Source organism: Anomaloglossus baeobatrachus, chromosome 3 (genome assembly GCF_048569485.1).
Source record: "Anomaloglossus baeobatrachus isolate aAnoBae1 chromosome 3, aAnoBae1.hap1, whole genome shotgun sequence".
In the NCBI taxonomy this organism is placed as follows: domain Eukaryota; kingdom Metazoa; phylum Chordata; class Amphibia; order Anura; family Aromobatidae; genus Anomaloglossus; species Anomaloglossus baeobatrachus.
In genome coordinates this window covers 370,734,888-370,749,555 of record NC_134355.1, presented here as the reverse complement: position 1 = coordinate 370,749,555, position 14,668 = coordinate 370,734,888, and the positions used below count along the sequence as shown (strand labels likewise).

The 14,668-nt window shown below is 49.3% G+C and overlaps 1 protein-coding gene across 2 annotated transcripts in view; it reads right to left on the bottom strand.

The window, feature by feature from the left end:
* Positions 1–14,668, bottom strand: part of CEP162 (centrosomal protein 162) — a 307,890-nt gene that overhangs the window by 212,476 nt on the left and 80,746 nt on the right. For both annotated transcript variants that reach the window (XM_075340157.1, XM_075340158.1), the window contains 2 exons: positions 11,329–11,368; positions 218–331 (listed from right to left, as the gene is read on the bottom strand). In XM_075340157.1, coding sequence (XP_075196272.1) covers positions 218–331; positions 11,329–11,368 — 154 coding nt within the window. The remainder of the gene's footprint in view (positions 1–217; positions 332–11,328; positions 11,369–14,668) is intronic.

Genomic DNA, 14,668 nt, shown 5'->3' with positions numbered 1-14,668 from the left:
TTATGAGTCCTTATAGGAGAACAAGAACAGAACTACATACACAGATGAGAGTACAACCATGAAATAAACCATGAAAATGCACTTACATATTTATCAGTTTCATCAGTTTCCAAAATGGAAATGGTGACATAATTAGAAGAAGCATGTTGCTGTGAAAACCAGCAGTTTGGAGCCAGGTAGGACATTAAATCTGGGATTTAAAAATGATTGTACTCACCCGTGCCCATTGCTTCATTGGTTCCTTGTGGCAAAACAGATTCAGTTTCATTTTCTGTTTGTTGCAAAATCTTTTGAGTATCAATCGTAGATTCCATGGAATCAATCAGCAAGACTGGGGGAAATGAATAAGATTAGTATGAAGACTGTCCAGCTGTAAAACATATGTATACATATACAGATACACACAGTGGATTAACCAGTCTAAACTCCCCTGTTAAAATGCCAGGATTTTGTCATTTGCAAAATCACACCAAGAAGAATTCAGTCAGAACTTTCTCCACCTTTAATGACACCCATAATCTGTACAAATCAATCAGAAACAAACTGAAATCATTTTGAGGGGTGGGAAATAAAATAATGTGGTTGCACAAGTGTGAACGCCCTCTTATAATTAGAGATGTGGTTATGTTCAGAATGAGATAATTACATATCAACTCAAGTATAGTAGTCAGTGCACAGCTGCCATCATTTACAGTGATTCTGATTAACCACATATAAAGTTTAGCTGCTCTACTAGGATGTTCACAACATTTTCTTAGTTGTTTTTCACTTTAAAAGCCATGGTCTGTAAAAAGCTTACAACACAGCAAAGGGATCTCATTATTGAAAGTTAGACAGGAAAAGGGATCAATTGTTTTTCAAGGCATTAGATATACCATGGAACACTGTGAAGACCGTCATTAAGAAGTGGCTTAAATTTGATACGACAATGACATTATCTAAAACAGGACGTCCTTCAAAAAATGATGAAACGACAAGAAGAAAATTGGGCCAGAAGGCTGCCAAGACGTTTACAGCAACATTAAAAGGAGTTGCAGAAATTTCTGGCAAGTAGTGGTGGGTGTACTACATGTGACCACAATTCTCCTTATTCTTCATATGTTTAATAGGTTTTCCAAATTGATCGCATACCACCACACTAAATGGCCATCGTCTACGCAATGATAGCTGGACATTGGTCTTGAGACCATGTGGGCAGTGCGATGAAAAGGTTTTCATGAGGGAACGTAAAAGTATCCCAGGAGCCATTTTTTTTAATTCCCCATATGTTTCTGATGCTACTGTGAGCAGCATATGCAGCCTAATGTTTACCATGGCCTGCAGCATCTCCAGTCTCCCATCGAGCACAACTAGGACATCACTGATTGTCAATTTAAAATGGATCTGTCAGCAGTGAATCGTGATGAGCTGAGCTCCAAGTGTATTTATTGTGGCAAAATATTCTTTATACAACCGTTAAAAACCCCAATAATGGCATGCCAAGGTATATAAGTGCCAGTAGTTCTGCACACGATGCTTATACATAATACTGGATAAATCCCGATAGCTTAAAAAAATATTGTTTACATTTTTTCATTAGTTGCATACTGTTAATGTGTCTATTGATCCAGTGATTTACATGACTCCACGACTTTTCCTTCTTGCTGTTGCAATTTCAATGTTACTGAGGGTATATACATATTATAGACATGTTAACGATATGCTAATCATGGAAAAAACACAGAACTGGGGTTTTTTTGTTTTGTTTTTTTTTTACGGTGCATGAATTTTTTTTAAATATTTTCATGTAAACTTTCCCAACTAAAATGTAGTTATCAAGACTATTAGTAACGCATTTTTCTTTAATTTTATTTTGTAGAAGTCTTCATGCTGTAACAGAAGATGGGAATTATATACTACATATGGGTATCTTCCTATTCGATCATTATTATCAGGACACCTGTTATTTTAATTTATTGAAAAAGGTGTTATCCGGGATTATTTTAAATTTTTTACGGGCCTAAGAACTAACAGGTAGGCAGTTGATAACTATCCACCTGTTCTAGTGTAGATCACTGCCAGCTTAGAGTTATCATAGAGCACTCCCAATGGTAATTCTGCAGCTCTGGCTGACCTCATGTCAACAGAGCAGCCCTTCTTTTCCTTCTGCTCTGTTGTCAGGTTGTTACTGCTAATGTCATGCTGATTGACAGCTGGCTCCCTGCTGATTAACGACTGGAAGCCAGCTATCAATCAGAATGACAGTCTGCAGTAATGTTTGTTGACATGACAGAGCAGCCCAGAAGAGAAAGAGCTGGTCTGTTAATGTGAAGTCATATGAAGCAGCAGAATCACTGGCAGGAGTGGTCCCTGACTGAACCATCACCATGCAGAACCGGCAGGTAATTAGCAATAACTGCGAGCCATTTCTTTGCCCCATGAGAAAATAATAAAATCGTCAAGGATAACTTCTTAAAAAACGGATTTTTGTGTACTCACCGTAAAATTGTTTTCTCTTAGCCATCATTGGGGGACACAGGACCATGGGTGTTATGCTGCCTATCCATAGGAGGACACTAAGTAGATGCAAAAGCATAGCTCCTCCTCTGCAGTATACAACCCCTGGCCGGGCCAGGCAACCTCAGTTTTAGTACACAAGCAGTAGGAGAAAAAAACAGTAAAAACTTCTCAACAGAGGAACATGAGAAAAGAAGAGTCATAACCAAATAAGGTACTGAGAGATCCAAGGCCCAACAGGGCAACAGGGTGGGTGCTGTGTCCCCCAATGATGGCTAAGAGAAAACGATTTTACGGTGAGTACACAAAAATCCGTTTTTCTCTGACGCCTCATTGGGGGACACAGGACCATTGGACGTCCTAAAGCAGTCCATGGGTGGGAAACATAAAAGAAGACAACACAACCCAAGGACTAGGAACCAGTCCCAGACAGCCTGGAGCGCCTACTGAGAGAGGTGCTCTACTGCCGTTTGCAGAATTTTCCTACCCAGATTTGCCTCAGTTGAAACCTGGGTATGGACTCTGTAATGCTTTGAAAACGTATGTAGGCTAGACCAGGTCGCAGCCTTACACACCTGTTCCACTGAAGCCTGATGCCGAATGGCCCACAAAGCGCCAACTGCTCGCGTGGAATGAGCCCGCAGCCCACTAGGAATGGGCTTGAGTTGCAAGCGGTAGACTTCCTGGATCGCAGAGCGAATCCAGCGAGCCAGAGTCGCCTTTGAAGCTGCCTGTCCCTTCTTAGGCCCCTCAGGAATGACGAACAAAGAGTCCGTTTTCCTAAAGGGGGCTGTCCTGGATATGTAATATCTGAGAGCTCTGACGAGGTCTAAGGAATGCAGAGACCTTCCACCCTATGAACCGGGTGTGGACAAAAGGAAGGCAGAACAATGTCCTCGTTCAAATGAAACGGGGTTAGAACCTTTGGAAGGAAATCCGGAAGGGGGCGCAGAACCACCTTGTCCTGGTGAAAGATCAGAAAAGGCTCGCGGCAAGAGAGTGCAGCTAGCTCCGAAACCCGTCTGATGGATGTAATTGCCACCAGGAATGTTACCTTCCAGGACAGAAGAGCAAGGGAGGATTCCTTGAGGGGTTCAAAGGGAGACTTCTGGAGACCGTCCAGAACGAGGTTGATGGTTCCAGCGGCCGTTTGTACGGGGGAACTAGATAGGAAATGCCCTGGAGGAAGGTCTTGACTTGCGGTTTTTGAGCCAGTCGGCATTGGTAGAAGATTGAGAGCGCTGAGACCTGCCCTTTAAGGGAACGGAAAGCCAACCCCGCTTGCAAGCCAGACTGTAGAAAGTCGAGAATTCTGGGGATGGCCAGAGGCATAGGCTGGACGTTAGTTTCCCTGCACCATGAAAGGAAGATTTTCCACGTACGGTGGTAAATGCGGGATGAAGCAGGCTTTCGGGTGCTGATCATGGTGGAAATAACCGCGGGGGAGAATCCCGCTCTTGTTAATACCCAGGTCTCCATGGCCATGCCGTCAGCTTCACGGCTCTGGAGTTCTGATGGGAAATGGGCCCTTGGGTCAGCAAGTCTGGGATGTCTGGAAGGCGCCACGGTGCGTCTGTGAGCATTTGTACTAATTCGGCGTACCAGGCGCGCCTGGGCCAGTCCGGTGCTATCAGTATCACCGGGACTCCCTCTGCCTTGATCTTCCTGATTACCCGCGGCAGCAGGGGTAGAGGTGGAAATATGTAAGGCAGGCGGAAGTGGTGCCAGGAGCAGACTAGAGCATCCGCGCCGATGGACTGCGGGTCGCGTGACCTGGCTATGAACGCGGGTACCTTTGCATTCAACCTTGAGGCCATTAGGTCCATGTCTGGTGTGCCCCAGCGAGTGCAGATGTGTAGAAACACATCTGGGTGGAGAGACCATTCTCCGGCGGCCAGGCCTTGGCGACTTAGAAAGTCTGCTGCTTAGTTCTCTACCCCCGGTATGTGTACCGCTGATATCACTGATCCCGACGATTCGGCCCAGCTGAGGATCTTGTGGGCCTCGAGATAAGCCGCTTTTCTGTGGGTGCCCCCCTGCCGATTGATATAGGCTACAGCTGTCGCATTGTCCGATTGGACTTGAATCTGACGACCCGCTAGCAGAGGGCAGAACACTGTGAGCGCGAGGAAGATCGCGCGGAGTTCCAAAATGTTTATGGGTAGGAAAGACTCCTTGGGCGGCGTCCAACGTCCTTGAGCAGTGTGGTGCCGGTACACTGCTCCCCAGCCTAGGAGGCTGGCGTCCATGGTCAGGACCAGCCAGTTCACTGGGAGAAAAGATCTCCCCTTCGATAGGGATGAGGACCGAAGCCACCAGCAGAGTGCGTACCTGACTGAAGGCGTCAGGTGAAGATGTCTGTCCAGGGAGAAGGGGCTCTTGTCCCAGGCCGCTAGAAGGGCTAGCTGCAGTGGGCGGAGGTGCAGTTGAGCAAAGGGTACTGCTTCCATAGCTGCCACCATCCTGCCGAGCACTTTCATGCTGAATCGAATGGAGCGAGACGGAGGACGTAGAAGGCAGCGTACCGCTCGTTGAAGAGCGATCACCTTGTCCTGAGGGAAAAGGATCAAGCCCCGACGGGTGTCCAGGGACATGCCCAAGAAGGTGATGGATCGTGAAGGGATCAGGGATGATTTGTCCAGATTCACTAGCCACCCTAAGCGGGATAGGGTGTCCACAGTGATCTGTACGCTGGTTGAGCAGTCGCGGAAGGAGGGGGCCTTGATGAGGAGGTCGTCCAAGTAAGGGAGAACGACTACTCCCCTGGCGTGAAGGACGCTCATGGCGACCGCCATGACTTTGGTGAAGACCCTTGGTGCGGTGGCAAGGCCGAAGGGTAGAGCTACGAATTGAAAGTGGGAGTCCTGAATTGCGAAGCGGAGGAACTTTTGGTGATCTGGGGCGATGGGTATGTGCAGGTACGCGTCATTGATGTCTATGGAGGCAAGGAATTCCCCTTCGACCATGGATGCAATAATGGACCTTAGGGACTCCATTCTGAATCTCCGTACGTGCACATGCTTGTTTAGGTGTTTGAGTTCCAGGATGGGTCGAACTGACCCATCCTTTTTGTGGACCACAAAGAGGTTGGAATAAATACCCCCGAACTTCTCGTCGTCTGGGACAGGTATCACTCCTGCTGTTTGGAGCGAGTGGATTGCTTAGAAAAAAGCTTTGCATCGTTTTCGAGTCTTTGGGGGGTTTGAGAAAAAGAACCGACTGGGGGGGTCGGGTCCGAAATTCTATGTGATAACCGGAAGACACAAGGTCTCGCACCCATTTGTCGTCTGAGGCGGCAGCCCAGATGTGATGAAAGAGCCGCAGTCGACCTCCTACAATGAGTGTGTCTTCCGAGGCGCCGAAGGAGTCATGAGGGTGGGGGGGGGAAACATCGTGGCCGAGTCTCCCTAGTCCTGGACTGTTTCGGTCTAGGCTGCCATGACGAAGTGGGTTTCGGGGGGGTCCGTGCGTAGTCCGCGGCTGGTGGCGGGGACAGCACGGGATGTCGACCAACCAAATGAGTTCCGAAAGGAGCGGAACGAGAACTGTGGACGTCTGGTGAAGGACGTCCTGGACTTCAGCTGGGGGAGGGAGGTACTCTTTCCTCCCGTGGCGTCAGAAATGAGCTTGTCCAGACGTTCGCCAAACAATCTGTCTGGAAAAAAGGGAAGGCCCGTGAGAGACTTCTTGGAGGCAAAGTCCGCTCGCCATTGTCGGAGCCAGAGAGCTCTACGGATGGCTATGGTATTTGAGGCGGCAAACGCTGCGCAGGTAGCAGCGTCCATGGAGGCCTGCATGAGGTACTCTGCCGCAGCGGCAATTTGAGCATTTACCTCTGTGAAGGTATGAGTGAACTGGGATTCCTCAAGCGAAGTGTTAAGGGATTCTGCCCAGACCGAGATCGCCTTTGCAACCCACACAGCGGCAAAGGAGGGCGAGAGGGAGGAACCCGCAGCCTCAAGAAGCAGAGTGGGCGAGGTGCTCCACCTGTCTGTCTGTCGGGTCCTTGATGGAGGAACCATCAGGTAAAGACAGGAGCGTCTTTGTGGTAAGGCGGGAGACCGGGGGGGGGGGGGGGGGGGTTGACCGAGGGTGGATCGGCCCAGACCTTAGGGGTAGGTGTGGCAAAAGGGTACCGGGACTCCATGTCGGGCTTCTCCCTTTGCTTTGTGAGGATATCCTGAAACTCTGGGTGATTAGCGAAAACCTTTTGGGGTTTCCTTGCCCTCTTAAAGGAGACAGTATGGTCAGTGGTAGTGGATGGGGGATCCTCCACATGCAGAGTTTGGTTGATTGCTGCTATAAGGGAGTCTATTGCAGTTTGATCATCTGGGAAGGCTGAAACCAAGGAATCCTCTTGGTATAAACAGCATTCTCCCTCCTCCAGCTCTTCAGAAGCCGTGGAGCGTGTGGGAGAGCCTGCCCTGTGTGCTCTCGAGGGAGAGCCTGCTGGAGACACCCGGTCGTGTGCTCTTTTCCTGATCCCTGCAATCGGTGAAGCCCGGATTACCTCAGAAGGATCCTCCATAGGGGTATCCTCAGGCTGCGTTCCGTCCAGGGACCCAGAAGGGTGTGGAGGACGACATTGCATAGCCAGCACCAGGTTCTGTGACAGTTTTTCCATGGATTGGGACAGAAACTGTGCCCATTCTGGTGGGCTGTGAGCCCTAGGCTCTGGGCTGACTGTTGCGGCGGTGGTGGCAGGGGGGTCTTGGGGGGCTATAGGGGCACAGGACTCACAGAGAGAAGAGGTGTGTTTACATGGTAGCTCAGCGTGGCAGGCAGTGCAGGCTGAATAATAGACTATGTGGGCCTTAGCACTCTTAGTGCCCTTAGAATTCTGCATGTTCCTAATAGGAGTATGCCAGGAGGGGGAGCAATGCTGAGCAGAGCTACAAGTGAAGCAAGCACCTCACCAGAATCAGCCGATGGCCCTGTCCTCAGGAAGGATTAAAGCTCTATGGAGATCTTCGCACGCTTTCCGGGGGGGGGGGGGGCTTATCGCGCCCGCGGGGGGCGGGGCTTAGCGCTAAGAGAGTGCGAAGATTAAGTCAGTGTGCCCCCCCCTGCTGTGGGTAGTAAAAAATGTCGGGAAGGGAGCTTCTGATAGTTTTCCTCCCTCTCCCTCTAGTCAGCACACAACTTGTCACTGGTGGTTATCAGCCGGCTTTTCTGCTAGAGCAAATAAACAGCGTGAGTCCCTGAGCCCTCCCCCTGCCACCGGGAAATTATCTACAGGACTTTCTGCAAACAGGAGTGACTTCCCCCCTCCTCCAGCCAGCAAGCTAGAGAAAAGTTAACACTGTGTGTGCAGGATCCTTGGGGCTCTCTTCCTTGCACTCAACAAGGGACTTTCTCATAATAAATACTGTAAATGTCCTGGGAGCCTTCCCTGCAGCGTCTTTTCTCCCTTTGTCTGGGAAACCAGTCAGGGGGGATCTCACCTTAAAACACTGCTTCAGTCCAGGCAGTGAAAATAGCAGAGTCAGCTTGCTGTGTCCGGTCACACCGGTGCCATATTCAACTCAGAGCCTGAAAAGAGGGGCTGAGGAATTGGGCTATAGGGGCACAGGCCTCTACCCTGGGCTTTGGAAAATCGGTGTCTGTGGAACCCGTCGTCCAGCCCAGGATCCAGCGTCGCAGGAGGGGGTACGTGGAGGCGACACTCCACGTTCCCGCGAGTTGATGGTAGTGGGAGATCGGTCCCAAAAGGAAACAGTCGCCCTCAAAAAAATAACAAACCTTGAAAGGAAGTGCCTCCTACAGACACTAAGCTAAAACTGAGGTTGCCTGGCCCGGCCAGAGGGTGTATACTGCAGAGGAGGAGCTATGCTTTTGCATCTACTTAGTGTCCTCCTATGGATAGGCAGCATAACACCCATGGTCCTGTGTCCCCCAATGAGGCGTCAGAGAAATGGGGAGATTTCCAAGTCCCCAAAGTCTATAAACCTCAGTACCATTTCGATAATAAATCCAGCTTCCCATTACCCACCCTACTCTACAGGCATCTTTTCACTGGAGAGAAATCCAATCTAATATGATGTAATCATGCTTCCTGAGTCACTATCTTCTGTGCTTAACATCTGCAGCTTGTGCGATACTGCTTCCTTCCTGTGCGGTGTACTAATGAAGCAGGGGAGAGTACAGCAGGACTCATTAATAGTCTGGCAAATACGTGGTGTTTTATGTACAGAAGAGAAGACAAAGCGCAAAAGGACAGCCCACAGGGAACAATTACAGCAAATAAGGAAAGACTGCTCTTTCACCAAGCCCCCCGGACCAGTTAAAGTATATTCCATATTCCAAAATTGGCATTAAACATTCATTTTTGCAATTACAGTAATATCTCGGTTTTCGTTGACATCGGTTATCGCCGGTTACAGATTTTGTCCATTTTTTCTGGTGGAAAATTTGTCTCACTTATTGTCGGTTGCTTTGGATTTCGTTTTCATGCCCACGTGACCACGCTACTAAGTTTGTTACTGCAGAGGGCAAATCACGCGTTCTCCTGCTCAGAGAGGCATTGTGTGAGCATCACCCTGCGTTACAAAATGTAAGTAACATCCCTGTAGGTGTGTGCCTTGCTAATAAATTGGCTAATTAGTTAACTCCTTCCTTTTAGCTCCATCATGGGACCAAAGAAAGTTTCCAGGGCCAGCAGCCATTTAAAGAAGAAGGCCAGAAACACCATGGAGTTGAAGAAGGAAATTATTGAAAAATACGAGAGTGGCATTAAGATTTCTGAATTAGGCTACATGTATGGGAAGTCTCCATCCACAATAAGTTCCATTATGGCAAAAAAGGAATCAATAAAGGAGGCTAATGTAGCAAAAGGCGTGAATATGCTAACAAAACAGAGATCGCAAACAACTGAAGAGGTTGAACAGTTATTATTAAAGGGAACCGGTCATCAGAAATTTAGCTTGAAACCTAAAAGATTCCCCCTCTGCAGCTCCTGGGCTGCATTCTAGCAATGTTCCTGTTGTTTATGTGCCCCCTTTCTGACCAAAATAAAGACTTTATAAAGTGGTACCTTTTTGTATTCAGATCTTGATAATGGTACACGGGGGCGGGCTCTCTGGTGGCCGTTAGTCTGCCTCCTGTCGCTTTAAGCAGTCCCCCATCGCTCCATTCCATACTTCAGGACGCCGCCCACTGCGCCCGAGGTGCCGCGCACGCGAGGACCGCTGGTGACGTGTGTGCAGGCACGAGGTTATGGGCGGCGCTGTGATTGCATCGCAAGTGCCCGCCCATCATCTCGTGGCCACACTCTCCCCTCTGCCTCCAGCGTTCTGCGCAAGCGCTGGCCAGATGACCCGACGTTGAAACGTTCTGCGCAGAACGCTGGAGGCAGAAGGGAAAGGGCGGGCACGAGATGATGGGCGGGCACTTGCGATGCAATCACAGCGCCGCCCATAGTCTCGTGCCTGCGACACACGTGACCAGCAGTCCTCGCGTGCACGGGACCTCGGGCGCAGTGGGCGGCATCCTGAAGTATGGAATGGAGCGATGGGGGACGGCCTAAAGCGACAGGAGGCAGACTAACGGCCACCAGAGAGCCCGCCCCTGTGTACCATTATAAAGATCTGAATACAAAAAGGTACCCATTTACAAAGTCTTTATTTTGGTCAGAAAGGGGGCACATAAACAACAGGAACATTGCTAGAATGCAGCCCAGGAGCTGCAGAGGGGGAATCTTTTAGGTTTCAAGCTAAATTTCTGATGACAGGTTCCCTTTAATGTGGATCTATCAAAAACACTAAGAAGGCGATTCTGTTTCGGAGGCCATCATATGTGAAAAGGCCAGACTGTTATTTTCTGATCTTATTAAGAAAAAGCCTGGGACAAGTGCCAGCCACAGTGATTTTAAGGCCAGCAGGGGCAGGTTCGATAAATTCAAGAGGCACACTAGCATACACAGTGTTACTAGGCATGGCAAAGCTGCGAGTTCGGACAAGTCTGAGGCAGAAAAATGTGTGACCAAATTCAAAGATTACATAGGAGGATGAAGGATTCGACCCTCAACAAGTCTTCAACTGTGATGAAACTGGCCTCTTTAAGAAAAAAAACTGCCAAAGAGGCTATTCCACTTGTTAATGTTTTTACTATTAAACTATTCTCTATAAAATGCGTTTTTGGTCTGTATTTTAGAGTGTCTAAAACAAATTAATTAGATTTACATTGATTCCTATGGAAATTATTGCTTCAGTGTTCGTCGGTTTCGGATTTCATCGATTGTTTTTGGACGGATTATCGACGAAAACCGAGGTACCACTGTAAAACTATTTTCAAGGTTATTAGGTAGATTATCAGGGAGTGGAAACTGGATTATCAGTCTCTATGGTCTTAAGGGCAGTTTATAAAGCTTGGGGGACCTGATAGGTAGCCTTTAAGATATAGGTTCATAGATTCAGACTTTAGGGGGTTGTCTGGGACTTTAATATTGATGACCCTTCCTTAGGATACGTCATGAATATCTGATTGGTGAGGTGGGGGGGGGGGAGTGAGACCCTGCACCCATGCCGAATAGCTGGAGCTGGCCGGAACTACGCTGTCAGAATAGTGTCTTCGGGCAGGTACGGCACATCCAACCCTATTGATCAGAATAGGGGGCAGATATGCAGTACTCAACCATACAGTTGACTGAGAACTGCGGTACAGTTCCGCAACAGAGTAGTTCCGGTCAGCAGTGGCACTGGGTGTCGCACTACCATCAATTGGACGTTGTTGACCTATCCAAAGCTGGATCCTCAATGTTTATGTCCCAGACAACGCCTGTCCCAGACAACGCCTGTAATATTTTTAATATCTTATTCATGTTTTTTTACTCACCTTTAGCAAGCATTCCATGGTTTTCTTCATTATGATGGCCCTTAAAATAAAGAAAAAAAAATTCTTCAATCAGCATATTAGGTTTTAAAAGAATAAATATTTCGTCTTCCTCTTCTATAAAGAAGTACAGAAAATACAAATTTCTAAAGGCAGAAACTAAGCACATTATGTCCTGTATGGAGAACCTTAATGAAAAGTCACATTTTTTTTCCTTAACCTCTAAACCCCCAAGTCTGTTTTCACCTTTCTGGCAGAGCCAATTTTTATGAATTCTGACCAGTGTCACTTTAAGTGGTAATAACTGGAAAGCTTTAATATATTCCAGTAATTCTACAGTTTTCTCATGACTCATTATACTTCATGTTAGTGGTAAAAAGAGAATTTTGTTACTTACCGTAAATTCTTTTTATTATAGTTCCATATTGGGAGACCCAGACCATGGGGTGTTTAGCTTCTGCCTCCAGAGGACACACAAAGTACTACACTTAAAAGTGTAGCTCCTCCCTCTGAGCTTATACACCCCCTGGTAGCCAGTCCTAGCCAGTTTAGTGCAAAAGCTGAAGGAGAATAGCCACCCACAAGTAGAACCGAGTAAGAACCGGAACAACCGGAGACTCTGTCCACGACAACAGCCGGTGATAACACACGGAACAAGAAAATTGCCAACAGGCAACAGGGAGGGTGCTGGGTCTCCCAATACGGAACTATAAGAAAAAGAATTTACGGTAAGTAACAAAATTCTCTTTTTCTTTATCGTTCCTTTGGGAGACCCAGACCATGGGACGTTCCAAAGCTGTCCCTGGGTGGGAATAAACAGAAAAAACTAAGAAGTAGGCGAAGCCTAACTTCACAAGTGGGCGACAGCCGCCTGAAGGATGCGTCTGCCCAAGCTCGCATCTGCCGAAGCATCAGCATGCACTTGGTAGTGCTTCGAAAAGGTATGCAGGCTAGTCCAAGTGGCAGCCTGACAGACTTGTTGAGCCGTAGCCTGGTGCCTAAAAGCCCAAGAGGCACCGACAGCTCTGGTCGAGTGTGCTTTGATCCCCGGCGGGGGAGGCACCTGAGTACTCTGGTAGGCATCCGAAATGGTCGATCTAAACCAACAGGCCAAGGTCGGCTTAGAAGCAGAGAGACCCTTGCGCCGACCTGTGGTTAGCACAAAAAGAGAGGTGCACCTCCTGAGCGCAGCAGTGCGAGACACATAGATCCGGAGAGCACGCACCAGATCTAGAGTATGCAGCGCTTTCTCAAAGCGATGAACAGGGGCCGGACAGAAGGAAGGCAAGGAAATATCCTGGTTAAGGTGGAAGGGAGAGACCACCTTAGGAAGAAAGTCCGGGGTCGGACGGAGAACTACCTTGTCTTGGTGAAAAAACAAAAAAGGTGACTCCGAGGAGAGCGCAGCCAAATCAGAGACTCTCCTGAGAGAAGTTATGGCAACTAGAAAGGCCACCTTTTGAGAAAGACGATACAAAGAAACCTCCCTAAGAGGCTCAAAGGGGGATTTCTGCAATACCGTGAGGACCAAGTTAAGGTCCCAGGGATCCAAGGGCCGCCGATAAGGCGGAATGATGTGAGACGCACCTTGCATGAAGGTGCGGATTTGAGCCAGCCGGGCGATATGCCGCTGGAACAGCACTGATAGAGCTGAAACTTGTCCCTTGAGAGAGTTAAGGGACAGTCCTAGCTGCAGACCGGACTGTAAAAAAAGACAGAAGGGTCGGCAACGAGAATGGCCAAGGAGAATGGCCGGAAGAGCGACACCAGGACAGGAAAGTTTTCCAAGTCCTGTGATAGATCTTGACGGAGGAAGACTTACGGGCCCGGGTCATAGTGGAGATGACTTCAGGAGGACTACCAGAAGCCGTCAAAATCCAGGACTCAAGAGCCACGCCGTCAATTTGAGTGCCGCAGAATTCGGGCGGAAAAACGGACCTTGCGAGAGCAGGTCTGGACGGTCCAGAAGATGCCACGGCATCTCCACGGACAGTTGGAGCAGGTCCGGATACCAAGCTCGCCTGGGCCAGTCCGGTGCAATGAGGATGACTCGACGGCCCTCCATTCTGATCTTGCGCAGGACTCTGGGCAAGAGAGCTAGAGGGGGAAACACGTAGGACAGACGAAACTGGGACCAGTCTTGAACGTCCGCTCGCATCCGCGGCGAAGGCCTGGGGATCGTAGGAGCGAGCCACGTAAACCGGAACCTTGTTGTTGTGACGGGATGCCATTAGGTCCACGTCCGGAGTGCCCCATTTGCAGCAGATTGACTGAAACACTGCCGGGTGCAGGGACCACTCGCCACCGTCCACGGATTGACGGCTGAGATAATCTGTCTCCCAGTTTTCTACGCCAGGGATGTGGACTGCGGATATGGTGGACTTGGAGTCCTCCGCCCATTGAAGGATGCGTTGGACCTCCAACATTGCCAGGCGGCTGCGTGTCCCGCCTTGGTGATTGATGTAGGCAACCGCTGTCGCGTTGTCTGACTGGACTCGAATGTGCCTGTCCGCCAACAGGTGGTGAAAGGCTAGGAGAGCTAGAAGCACAGCTCTGGTTTCCAGCACATTGATTGAAAAGGACTGACTCGGACGGAGTCCAAGTGCCCTGAGCCCTGTGGTGGAGATGTACCGCTCCCCAGCCGGAAAGGCTGGCATCCGTGGTGAGAATCACCCAGGACGGAGCCAGGAAGGAGCGCCCTTGGGACAGGGAGAGGGGTCGAAGCCACCACTGAAGAGAGCTCCTGGTCCGTGGCGACAGAGCCACTAACCTCTGTAAGGAGGAAGGCCGCTTGTCCCAACAGCGGAGGATGTCCAGCTGCAGAGGACGCAGATGGAACTGGCAAAGGGAACCGCCTCCATGGAAGCCACCATTTGACCCATCACCTGCATCAGGCGCCTGAGGGAATAACGGCGGGGCCTCAGGAGAGAGCGCACCGCTAGCCGGAGAGACTGCTGTTTGATTAAGGGCAACTTCACAAGTGCCGGCAAAGTCTCGAACTGCATCCCTAGGTACGTGAGACTCTGAGTCGGAGTCAGAGTGGATTTGTGAAGATTGACAATCCACCCGAATTGGGCTAGGGTGGCGAGAGTGAGCGAAACACTCCGCTGACAGTCTGCGCTGGATGGACCCTTGACCAGAAGGTCGTCCAGGTAAGGGAGCACTGCCAACCCCTGGAGGTGCAGGACCGCAATCACTGCCGCCATGACCTTGGTGAATACCCGAGGGGCCGTGGCTAACCCGAAGGGGAGAGCCACGAATTGGAAATGATCCTCTCCTATCGCAAAACGTAACCAACGCTGATGTGACACTGCGATTGGCACATGTAGATAGGCATCTCTGA